This window comes from Acomys russatus, chromosome 32 (assembly GCF_903995435.1).
Source record: "Acomys russatus chromosome 32, mAcoRus1.1, whole genome shotgun sequence".
In the NCBI taxonomy this organism is placed as follows: Eukaryota; Metazoa; Chordata; class Mammalia; order Rodentia; family Muridae; genus Acomys; species Acomys russatus.
In genome coordinates, this window is record NC_067168.1 from 44494390 (window position 1) to 44507071 (window position 12682).

Sequence of the window (12682 nt, forward strand, 5' to 3'; positions counted from 1 at the left end):
TTTTCCCCAATTATCAAAACATTGGTCCAGGCAAGCCTTTTTCTTGCTAAAATACCCAGTTTTCTCTTTTCCTTTCATATGTAGTAATCACGGTTTCTTTTCTCTCTAGCCCATTAGTAATGCCGATTTCATTGTTCCTGTTGAAATCGATGGAACTGTACATCAGGTAAGAGATCAGAGCCAACCCCGCGGTCCAGCGAGCGCTCTCCTCTCATCACCACATCCCCTGTGAATGTCATTGCTAAATCCTCATTTCAGTGGTAATTTTATTCCAGCCACAGGAAACAAACATGGTATAATAAATACAGTAAGCCGGGCATGGAGGCAGAGGCAGGCGGATCTTTCGAGTTTGAAGCCAGCCAGGGCTCCACAGGGAAACCCTGTCTCAACAACCATAAATAAACAAACAAACAAACACAGGGAATGATTTTCTGCCTCACACACATATTTGGGGTTTTTTGTTTGTTTTTGTTTTTTGCCAGGTTTATGAGGAGCCTTTTCTGTTCATAAAGATGAGGTGTGGTTGTTCTCTGGTTTGATTTAGATTTCCAAGAGTTTCCATACCGCCCCTCCTCTGGCCAGGCTTGACGCCTGGCTAACTTCCTCCTATGGCTGCTTTGGGCTTCTCTCCCAGCATGCAACAGAAAAGTGCCACCAGTCACCCACTTACCGGTTCTTGGGGAAAGATGTCCACTTTGATGCCAGCTGCTCCAGTTTGATCTTCCTGTCCCCTGTGGCTTTCACCAGTGGCTCTCTAGCAAGTGGTCAACTCTAAAGCAAAGGGGGAGGGTGTGTTACGATCAGCCAGCTGCTATGCATGAAGATGTCAGAGTCAGATGGCATGAACCTTCTTCCGAGTTTGTTTTGTTTTGTCATTTGCAAACTCTTCTGGAAATGACTTAATTTATGAATACGTTAGAAGCGTGGTAGAAAAACTCACCGTGGTAACGGTGTCAGATTTTCCTTAGGAGTGATGGGACCCCTGTCAAATTCAAGGCCTTAGGGGGAGAGTATCTGGCCTCATATCCTAGGAAGGAGCATTTCTTGGTTCCTGGGCTACACAGGATGTCATTGATTAATGATAAGGCACCTTGACTCTTGAGTGCAATGTTAGGACAATCCAGGTTGTGAAATCAGCTGTTGTAGCTACCTCGTTGTCCTGACGGAGAAACTGAGACTTAAGGAATGGGTTGGCTCAAGATTATACATGAAAAGTATCCAAACAAGAATCCCCAGCTCCTAAACCAGGGCTCTATTCCTTACAGTTGGTCCCCCACCCCCACCCCCAGCTTTCTGGCCTGTTTCTGCAGGAAGCAGGACCTGGGAAGGTGGCGGCTTCATACTTCGCATTGTTAAAAGCCACGGTAAAGTCAAAACCGCAGGCACCCAGGCATTTAACATTCACAGCGCATCGGCTGAATTAACTCAACCTCTGACAAGCAGTTAGGACCTCTGCACTGATCACTGTGGCTAGAGTTGGAGAGTTCTTGAGATGAGGCACAGGAGGGTTGCCCAGTGATGTGGAGAGAAAAAGAGTCCTCCACGCCACGTGACCGCGAGCATGTGCAGAACCACCTCCTCCCCCAGCCCCTTCTCTTTAGCAGTAGACACCCTCAGGGCACCCGGGTAGAGACCAGAACTTCCTGAGGAAAGGAAGGCGCAAAAGCAGGAGGACCAAAGGCCCTGGCGAAGGCCGTGGCCTCGTTCAAGTAATCCAGGATAGGCTGTGCAGGTCCCAAGGGGCCTATTCTTGGTTACTTGCACGGGGACGCGGGCCTGGACGCCGGCATCCGGGCTCAGGACCCTCCTTTCTGCCAAAGGCGCCAACGTCAGAGTTCCCTGTCAGCCTCCAGCCCTTTGCATGTAGCCAGGTTTGCTGTCCAAGCAATCCTCCCATGGACACAGGACCGGAGGCCACACCCGGTCACTGGCACCAAGGTGTGTTGTGAGGAAAGCAGAGCCCTCAGTGTAGCCCAGCATCCCTGCTCAGCAGGGTCCCGCAGAGCTAGGCCTTCAGATCCGCTCTTTTCAGCTAGCCGGGCGGTTTCCCACCAAGTCTTCGCCCTATGAAGCACCTTTTTTCTGGCATGCTGCAAAGCAGTCGTTTCCACGTGGGACTTTTGTCACCTGCAGTTTGTTTTCCTTGCGTGTGGTCCAGTCTTATCTTTGGTCTCCCCTTCTGCAGCCTCCGCCCCCACCCCTGCTCTGTCTGCCATTAGAAGTCTTGTGTGCTTACCACCACCTAGCCCTTCACCTTCAACCGCTTGCTCCACTTGCAAAGCCTCCCAGTGTTCTCTCACACCTATGATTGGCTGGGCACACAGGCGTTGGCCCAGTACCACCCGTGTTGTCAAACCTCCAGGTCTCAGATCGTTAGTTTGCTCAACCAGGAAGGTTAATTCTCTTGCTTAGCGTGTGAACTCCTAGTCACCCTTCAAGGTCAAGGCTAGATGTTGCTTTCTGTGTCTCCCTCCTCTGGAAGGAGAGTTGCCTTTAATGTGTACTCCCCGCCCCCCTACAGTGGGTTTTGTCCTGTTCATTAATTTCTGTAAACGTGTGCTCAAGACGGAGAGCTCAGCAACGTACACCTGCAGCCAATTCAGCCTGGTAGCTGCACTGAGCACAGCGCTGGGGCCTAGTAATTGTGTTTCTAAAGAGGTGGCTATAAACGCCGAGTGGGTTTATTCAAGTTTGGTTTTGTTTTTTTTGTTGTTGTTGTTGTTGTTGTTTTTTAAGATTTATTTATTAGGTATATAACGTTCTGCCTGCATGTACACCTGCATATTGGAAAAGGGTGCCAGATCTCATTATAGATGGTTGTGAGCCACCATGTGGTTGCTGGGAATTGAACTCAGGACCTCTGGAAGAGCAGCCAGTGCTCTTAGCCTCTGAGCCATCTCTCCAGCCCAAGTTTTAATTGTTTCCTCTCTCTTCCCATTTCTCCTCCCTGGCTTTGCTTTCTCTCTCATCTCTCTGTTCCCTCAGATTAATGTGGCTTCCAGGGGCCGAAGCCTATGTGTTAGGTAAAGCCTTGTAGCCCTGCCTAGCCTGACCAAAAGGATGCACAGAGCCCCACTGCGGGACAGAGAAACCCCAGGCCGCTCTGAAGCGCTTTCGCACTCTCACACAGTGTGGCCACCATGGTGTCCAAGTGGAAAGTTTTCAAGCACTTTAACCCCAGGCCTTCTTACCAGATGTGTAGGGGTGGGGACATTCAGGCCTGAAGGCAGCAGCCAGTCCTAGACCTCCAAAAGGACAGCACCTGGGCTGTGCCCTGTGTCCTCATAGGAGCCGAATCACAGCAGGTGCCAAATCACATGGGGGATGCATGCATGCATGGCTTCACCTGAACATGACACAGCTATGCCCCACTTCCTGGCTCTCAAGATTCCCCAGCCCTTGACTACATGGTCAGCTTCCCCTTGTCTTCGTGAGGGTTGTCTGTGACACATGGAACCTGGTCTGAGCTCAGCAGATCAAGCATAGGCCTGGCAACAGGAGGAGGGCCCCCTTGGCATCTTCTCCGAGGCCCAGGCTGTCTCTGGTTGTTGTGACTGACAGCTGTTGTCTCCTACCGTTGCAGGTGTACGTGCTAAAGCGGCCGCATGTGGACGAGTTCCTCCAGAGGATGGGGCAGCTCTTTGAGTGTGTCCTCTTCACTGCCAGCTTGGCCAAGGTGCGTCCTGCTCCCTGCTGCAGACTCCCAGCCGTCATCCCAACCCCTCCACCCTCCACCACCACCCCCCAAGCTGCCAAGAGCCCTTTGTTAAGGTGGAGGAAGCTATTTTTATGGTGACAGGTTCCCACCCCAGATGGGATGGATGCAGGCCATGCGCACACTGCCAGGCTGAAAGGCTTCTGGTTACCATAGTGACAGGGAGCATTTGGAACAAATGCTCCATGAAGTTGCTGTACGCAGCCACCTGAAACCAGTTACCCACAGGCGAGATCACAAGACCTGTCTGTTGTGACCGTAGGAAGATGGCTGCATAACACGGACACGGGCATGGTGGAGCCTCCGTCACCACCGACTGGCACCCAGATGCTGAAGGTCTCTGTGCCCTTGGGTTTAGTGGTAACAGGTTCCTGGGAGGAAAAAGTAATAGGCCGGTGTCAGGTGTCACTGGCAGGCATGGACTGGCGGAAGTTCTGACTGGCTTAGGGGGCCGTGTGATTTCTGTAAGTCTCTTTACTTCTGGCGCCTTGGTTTTCACTTGTGTAATTAGGGATACCTCCATCTACCAGATGAAGTAGATTAGATGAAGTGGCCCATTTGAGCGGCTCAGCACAGCCCCCGACTCTTAGTGGGCAGACGTTCATTGCGCCTTCACTGTCGGCTGTGCACTCTTCTGGACAGTGCCAGAGGGTAAACACTCCCGATGTTCAGTGTGTAGTGTCATCAGCCCTGGTACCACCCAGACCGTGTTCATAGGTGCCCTGCTGTGTGGAAGGCAAAGCAAGCCGTAGCTTATCCTCCCAGGCCATTACTCTGTCCGTCTGCCCACTGTGACTCTCACAGAGTCATGCCATCCACATGGTAGCACCACCAGCGTGTCCGTGGGCACCTCTGAGTGGCCTCAAGCATGAGTTCTGTGGTGTGCAGCCTCACCCTCTATCTATGCAGAACTCGGGAGCCACCAGCAGCTTCCTCCTCCGGGGCTTGCCTGGGAAAGCACCCACATTCCTCTACATGGTAGACCTATGGACTTCAAGTCCTCAACACTGCTCTGCCAGCTGGGGCATTCCTGGCTGGGCCCGTTCTCTCTGCTGACCAAGGCAAGAGCCGCCTACATAGCAGTCCATTTGCCTGCTCAGCTGGCCTCAGTGGGAGCTGCTAAGGAGAGATAAACGGAGCATGGCCTCGAGGAAAACATAGTCTGCCCCAGTGGTGCCAAGACTAATTGCGTGTGCAGCTTCAATGGTGCTTGTGACGCTGCTCTGGGACACTAAGGAACCTGAAGTAATAACCAGCCCAATAGCAGGCAGGCGGATTGCACCAGAGCGCCGGGCTGAGGCTTGTTTTGTTTTGTTTTGTTTTTTTACCTTGGCAAGACTGAAAACACTCTTCCTTGGCAGTGTCCCCAATGTTCGCTTAAACATCCTTGTTCGGGAGGCTCTTCCTGGGCTGTTCCCACCTGCCACGCCATCTGTTTCTCTGGCCCTACTTCAGCGTTACTCTTGCCCTGCAGAGCCAGGCCTAGTTCCCCCGTGCAGCCTCATAGCCTTTTCAACCGCGATGGCTCTGGAGGATGAGCTCAGCACTCAGCTAGCAGCATGTGTACACTGGGCCTCCCTGCCTCCTGGTCGGGCCTGCAGGGACAGCCCACGGACTCCCAGACTCCTGTGGTATGTGCTGCTTTGTCATATACCCTTTCATTCATTTCGCCCTTCCTGCATGGTAGGACTCCCAGCAGAAGAGACGAGCCCCTACCTCAGGTGCCTGTGGTCTTCACCCTGATCTTGCAGGCCCAGGAACTCCAGACACTTCCTTAAAAGATGAATTGCCAGGACTGCAGAGATGGCCTGGCACTGGCTGCTCTTGCAGAGGACCCAGAGTCAGTTCCCTGCACCCACATGGCAGCTCACAACTGTCTATAACTCCAGTTCCAGGGAGTCCAGTGGCCTCTCCTGGCCTCTGTAGACACTGCACACACATGATACAGACATATATATATATATATATTGCACACACGTGAGATATAGATAGATATAAAGCAAAACACTCATACCCATAAATAAAAACAAATCAATCATTTAAAATTATAAAAATAAAATATGTAAAGTGAGTATATTAAATAAATAAATAAATAAAATTATAAAAATAAAAGGATGGTTGCCTCTACTGGTGGTAGCAAAGAGAAGATGAACCATCTGTTTCCATCCAGGTCAACCCTTCATAGACCGCTTTCGTGCCCCTTAGCAGCCTCCCTCAAATAGTGCTCTAAGCCGCTGGGTCACTAGGAGATGCAGCTGTTCCTGGGCTCTGCCTTCCTCAGGATGTCCTTAGAGTGGAAAGGACTTTCCCACGGACCCAGCTGCAGTGCAGCCTACTGTGACCTTCATGACTCAGCCTCAGGTGTTCTCTCCCCTCATGAAGGGGTTGCCAACCCTGCGCATTCCTGGCTGTGAGCCTCGTGTTAGCCTTGCTGCTGAGTCCAAGCCTCGAGTGAAGCTTGCAGAACAAGGCAGTGATTGGCTGTGCTGTCTGCTTTCTCCTCAGACAGCAAGTGAACACTGGGGAGTTTGGAGCGGGCCAGCGATGGGATGGGGCGCTGGATGTCCTCCAGTGGCCTGTCTGACAGCTGCGAGATCAGTGAGCTGGGAGGGGAGACTCAGCAGGAAACAGGAGCCTCCTAAGCTGGGAGGCCTGGTCCAGGAAGACGCGTTAGAACTAAAGAAATAAATGTGGGAGTCAGGATGTTTTTGAGATGAGACACGCAGGAACTTCTGATGGATTCAGTGGGAGAGAACTAACAATGGAGTGCTCTCTAACGTACACGGAGAAGAAAACACCACAGTCCTAAAGCGCTTCCAGTCACTGCTGCGCCTTTCTAAAATGTGGTCCAGGAGGTTGGTGAGATGGCTCAGTTGCTCAAGGCACCTGCCATGCAAGCCTGGCAGTCTGAGGTCAACCCCTGGGGACCCACATAAAGGTGGGGGAGGCAGGGGCTGAAAACAATTCCGTAAAGTTCTCCTGTGACCAGTGCATATCATGGCTCATGTGTGCATACACAATAACAATGATTTTTAAGTTAAAAAAAAAAAAAAAAAAAGGAAAGCAAATCTGGGTAACATGTCACCCAAGCATCACCAGCACCCACGCAGAGAGCCAGGTGTGGCAGCCTGCACCCCTGTAGATCCAGCACGGGAGAGAGAGCCATCAGGGGGCCCTGGAGCTTGCTGGCCAGCCAGCCTAGCTGACTCCTGAGCTGCAGGAGCAGGAAGAGACTCTGTCTCAAAATACAAGGTGGAGAAAGACATCTGACTGTGACCTCTGACCTCCACACACATGTCCCTGCAGAACAAGGAGGGATCCTAGGCAGTTCCTTACAGGCCCACAGTTGTGCAGCTTTGTAACTCTCTACCTTTCTGAGTCGCTCAGAAGAGCATGTCTTCCTTCCTTCCTTTTCTTGTGCTTTCCCTAACACATCATTCTGCCTGCCTTTTCTCTGAAGCTCCCCTGCTTGACATGTGGCTTTGTTTTTTTGTTGTTGTTTTTTGTTCTGGTGGGGGTTTTTTGTTGTTTTTGTTTTGTTTTGTTTTGTTTTTTGCCTTCTTTTCTCCAGTCTCCTGGGAAGCTACCAGAATTTATAGCTTGCCCGACCTCTGGTTTTTCTTTCAAATCTAATGAAATGCACCAAAACAAAAAAGTATAAGCCTGATGTGGCACTCGAGCTTGTAGTCTCAGCACGCAGGAGACCACAGCACCGGCACCGGCAGGCTCCATCCTGGACTGCTACATGAGACCATATCCTAAGCACCACCACCCCCCAAAAAAGAAATGTGTGTCTTGGTGTCAGAGGTCACAGTTTCTGGCTCCTCCAGTTGGCTAGCCTTCACGGAGACATTGTCTTCCCAGTATGCAGACCCTGTAGCTGACCTCCTGGACCGATGGGGTGTGTTCCGGGCCCGACTCTTCAGAGAATCCTGTGTTTTCCACCGTGGGAACTACGTGAAGGACCTGAGTCGCCTGGGACGGGAGCTGAGCAAAGTGATCATTGTGGACAATTCTCCTGCCTCCTACATCTTCCATCCTGAGAACGCAGTAAGTAGTCCCCGGGGGGTGAGCTAGAAGCTCTGACTGAACTCCGGCCTGGCTGGCACCACCACTTCTGAAACAACTGCTTGAGGGGGCTCTGGGTTGTTTTTTGTCCTTTCGGGGTTTTTTGTTGTTGTTGTTGTTGTTTTATTTTGGGGGGGTTGTTTTTGTTTTGGGGTTCTTTTGGGGGAGTTGTTTGTTTGGTTGGTTTTTTGTTTTGAGATAGGGTTTTTCTGTGTAGCCTTGGCTGTCCTGGACTTGCTTCATAGACCCTGCTGGCCTCGAACTCATAGTGATCCACCTGCCTCTGCCTCTCTCGAGTGCTGGGATTAAAGGCATGAACCACCAGGCCCTGGCCTTTTTTTTTTTTAAACCAGCTCTTGACTCAGCTACTTAGTCATGTCATGACATTGGTGAGAGGACAGGGACGGTGCTCTCCTGGGATTGTTGGAGGACTCAGTGTGTGGTGGGTGAACAGTGCTGGGACCTGGCAGAATGCTCGGTACAATGCCTCTCCTTAGCATTTGAATACTGTTATGGAGTGGGCTCTTTCTGGCCTTAACCTCATGGAGCTGGTGCTGCCAAGGGCTGAATGACCTCTCAGGCTCAGGGGTAACCCCTCAACAGAAGTATACCCTCTATAGCACTTCAGAAATGCCTTCCCATCAGACTGTCGGCTCTGCCACCTCAGAGTGCTGTTGTGGAGGCCCACACAGGAAGCCTCCCCTTGTACAGCTCCATGGAGCATAAGCCACCCTTGGTACCTGCTAACCAGGACAGCATGGCTCACAGAGCAGGAGGGTGGTGACCTCTGCTACTTGCCAGGGACTTCCAGGAAGAAGAGATCGGCCAGGCCCACTGGTGACTGCTGCATGGTCACCTCACCAAGCCCTAGGTCCAGATCATTCTCTGGGAAAGACACGTGTTTCTCAGGCTCATCCCAAGCCTGCAATGCAAACATCCCTTTTTAAAGTCTAGAATCCTATAGCTCCCCTTAAAATAAGGGGAGGAGGGACTATATTCAGTTAAAAGGTAAAAATAGCCTAACTGCATTAAAGCTAAATATGTCTGCATTGTCAGGTGTGGTGTGGTGCACGACTTTAAACCCAGCAAGTGATCTCCATGAGTTCAAGGCCAGCCTGGGCTACACAGTGAGACCCTTGAAATAAGTAAATAGGTTCATGTTAACAAGTCAATGGAAGCCCACCTAATGGGCCTGGCAGTTGTCTCTACTAGATACAGCATATGTTCACCACAGTTGTAGCTCCCTTCCCACACACCTCACAACCATTTCTTCTGTTGCCTGCTGTGCACACTGTGTTCGTATAGTCCCGCCGTCTTGACATGTTTTCTTGCATTTGAATTGCTTAAGTCAGGATCTGGAAAAGTCCATGCATTACTTCAATTAACATATGTTTTTCTTTGATCTTGACAATTTTTTCTTCTCTATCATTTATTTGTTGAAAGTTTTGGGTTGTTTTTGTTTTTGTTTTTGTTTTGAGACAGGGTTTCTCTGTAGCCTTGGCCGTCCTGGACTCGCTTTGTAGACCAGGCTAGCCTTGAACTCACAGCGATCCGCCTGCCTCTGCCTCCTGAGTACTGGGATTAAAGGTGTGTGCCACTACCACCTGGCTTATTTGTTGAAAGTTTACTAACTTGCCCTATGGGAGTTTTCTACATTCTAGATTTATTTGTCTAGTTGTTGTAGTGGTTGATGTTTTCCAGCCACACTTCCTCCTTCAGGCAACCAGCTAGACTTCCTCTCTACTATTTGATTAGACTCAGGCTTCTTAAATTTTTCTTTGTTGTGGTTTTTTTTTTTTTTTTTTAATTACCTGTTAGGGCATATAAAAGAGAATCCGCACATGGGTGCAGTACTTGAGGAGGCCAGAAGAGGGCGTTGAATTCCCCTGGAGCTGGAGTCACAGGTGGATGTGAGCTTCCTGCTGGGGGTGCTGGGAACTGAACGCAGGTCCCCTACAAGAGCAGCACATGTGCTCTTAGCCACCAGGCCATCTCTCTAGATCCTGTATTTTCTTTTCATTATGCATATACTTGAGTGTGCCACACACATGCAGTACCCAGAGAGGCCAGAAGAGGGCAATGGATCCCCTGGGGCTGGAGTCATCTAATGTAGGTGCTGGGAACCAAACTTGGGTCCTTTGGAAGCACAAAATGTCTTAACGGTTGAGCTGTCTCTCCAGACCCTTCTTTTTTCTTTTCTAACGAGAATATGTCATAGGTAGGGCTGTTGATGTGGGTCAATTGATAGAGCATTGCCTGGTACGAGTGAGGCCTTCCTTTTGGTTTCCTTGAGTTTCTTTTTGCCTCTCTTCTTTGGACTCCTAGGTGCTCTCCACTACCACCCCTCCTTCCTCTACCTAAAGTTAAAGGGAAACCTCTCTTTGCCCTAGCTTCTGAATGCCCCGAAATTCAACATTTCCACGTTTGCCTGGTTGCTGCTTCTTTCTACACACAGCTTAGAGCAGTGGCCTCAAGTAGAGGCCCGGTGTGCCTGTGGTTGGCAGGCAACCTCTGAGCGATGTCCAGGGTTCTGACAGACAGTGTGTCAATCCATTGCAGTAAAAAGAGCTTTGGGAAAGGGTGGGGAGTGGCTGGCTTTTTGCTTTGTTTTGTTTTTGTTTTTGTTGTTTGTTTTGTGTGTGTGTGTGTGTGTGTGTGTGTGTGTGTGTGTGTGTGTGTGTGTGTGCAGCGGGAGAGCTAACAGGGGCAAATGCGCACACACTGGGGACCCTTTGCCTCACTGAGGGTCAGCCTGCTTCAGCGTTAGCACTAACTGTGGACTAACTGTGGTTGCAAGCCAAAAGATAGTGGGTTTACCAGTGTCACCTCGCGCTCCATCCTGCTGCCTCCTCACGCGCTGTCTTTCAGGTGCCTGTGCAGTCCTGGTTCGATGACATGACGGACACAGAGCTGCTGGACCTCATCCCCTTCTTCGAGGGCCTGAGCCGGGAGGACGACGTGTACAACATGCTGCATAGACTCTGCAGTAGGTAGCCCTGGCTCAGCCCATCCCTCCTGTGCACTCTAGAACCCCTGGCTCAGGGGACCCCGCCTGGCCTCAGCTCCCTCAGTGGAGCCTGAGAAGACTCCGTGCTCTGGGCCACAGGGTGAATGTCGCCATGCCTACCTGTTTTCTTTTTTAAAGAACAGAAACAACTATTTTAAAGGAAAAAAAAAAACTCTTTTAATAGATTTCATAAAGGGACTTGCATTTTACCAGATTCGATTTTCTTAAAACATACCAAAAAGAAAAAAGAAAAAAAAAAAAAAAGAAAAAGAAAAAAAAAAGGAAAAGGAAAAAAAAAAAAACCTTGATATCTTTCAACTGACTTCCTTTCACCTGACCTCCCCTTCCATGCAGACAACCTGTCCCCTTTTTGTCCCAGTTTGGAGCAGCTGGCCCAACTCAGAATCTCTTTCCTACAGGATGAAGTGCCTTTTTGAATGTTGTTTTAAGCTGAAAGTTAATTTTTATATACAGCCCTATTTCCAAACACCTTCTAGTCTTTTACTGTCTTAAATACTCTAAGAAGACAAATGGGACAATTTTATGGAAGCTGGTAGCCTGTGTGTGGTGGGGTGAGGGCGTGACCAGAGAGACAGTGGGTCACAGGAGCCTGCCTCCCAACAGGTACGACTGTCAGCCTGTGGGATGAGCAGGGGCTGGCTTCCTCTGACAGACGTTTCCCCCACGACTGTGACTGTCCCACTCGTTTCTTACCAGCCTGGAATGTACCTGCCAAGGGCGCGATGCTTTAGTGAGACAGCCAACTCCTTTTATTGCAATTTCTGATGTTGAGAAAAATGTGTCTTGAGGTTGCATTTTTACCCTTGAAAAGTGACATTATGTCATCATGTCTGCTTTCCCACAACTGTCACACGTCTTCTGTCCCTTGTTCTGTTGTTACTGGTTGAGGGGAATAGTTACAGAAAACCCTAAAACCCCGGGATCCTTTAAGTCTTTCCTTTCAAAAGCTGGGTACACGTGGGGCTGCTTGGGACTTTGCTGCTACTGCGCTGCCACCAAATGGAACTGACCAGCGGCTGTTACACTGTTCTTGCCACTGTGCCTATGCTCCGAATATGCTCACGGCTAAGCTGCAGGTTCAACCAGGGTCAGAAGCAGGTATCCTGCCCCGTCAAGCGCCACACGGCAGGCTCCCTTCCTTGGTCCTGGCCACCAAGAGTGCTCAAGGGCACAAAGGTTTTCAAACCCCGAAGGGCCATGCACCGCTCAGGTGTGGCATTCGCTCTACACTGCAGTCAACATCAGAGCCTAAGCTGGAGCTTGCCAATCTCGCTGGAGAGCCTGTGGCCTCAGCCAGCTGCCACGCTCATGTGGCTCAAATCCATCTCTCAGCCTCTTTGAGCCAAGGGTTGGAGAAGCCTGTCTGGATGGGACACTCATCGCTCCGAACCAGGGAGAAGGGCTTTCCCCTGGAGCCAGGGGGTGGGGGGGGGGGGGGGGGGGGGGGGAGTGTCTCTTCCCAGCCGTTCCCTAGTCTGATGTTTAACAGTGCTGTGTTACATCGCTCTTCTGAAGAAGGAAAAGAGCCCTTTTGTGTTGGCACCGTTGCCTTAGTCCTCTGTGGGTTGGGCCTCAGCCAGAGTTCTGCTGGGAGTTGCTGGCACTAACAAGACTCAAAATCAGGGGTCAAAAAAAATTTTTTTTTTCCTTTGACTCACAAAATAATGAAGCCAGATACTAGGCCTGTCTTCCCACAGTGCTTGGTCTGGAGAACCACTGTGCATTCAAAATAAAAATGTGTAGGGGGCCATCAGGTCTCCTCAGCGCGGATTCTGAACCCAGTAATTCCTGTGCCAATTAAAATAGAACCTGTCCCTTTTCTAAGTGTTACCACAGGTCACAGCCGTCACGCGGCAGATCCACACACGCCA

At 50.4% G+C, this 12682-nt stretch overlaps 1 protein-coding gene across 2 annotated transcripts in view; it reads left to right on the plus strand.

Moving 5' to 3' along the window:
• Ctdspl (CTD small phosphatase like) overlaps positions 1-11043 on the plus strand; it is a 110097-nt gene extending 99054 nt beyond the window's left edge. For both annotated transcript variants that reach the window (XM_051140817.1, XM_051140818.1), the window contains 4 exons: positions 110-166; positions 3584-3676; positions 7580-7765; positions 10652-11043. In XM_051140817.1, the coding sequence (XP_050996774.1) occupies positions 110-166; positions 3584-3676; positions 7580-7765; positions 10652-10777 (462 nt within the window). In that variant the 3' untranslated portion in view covers positions 10778-11043. The remainder of the gene's footprint in view (positions 1-109; positions 167-3583; positions 3677-7579; positions 7766-10651) is intronic.
• The last annotated feature ends 1639 nt before the right edge of the window (positions 11044-12682 follow it).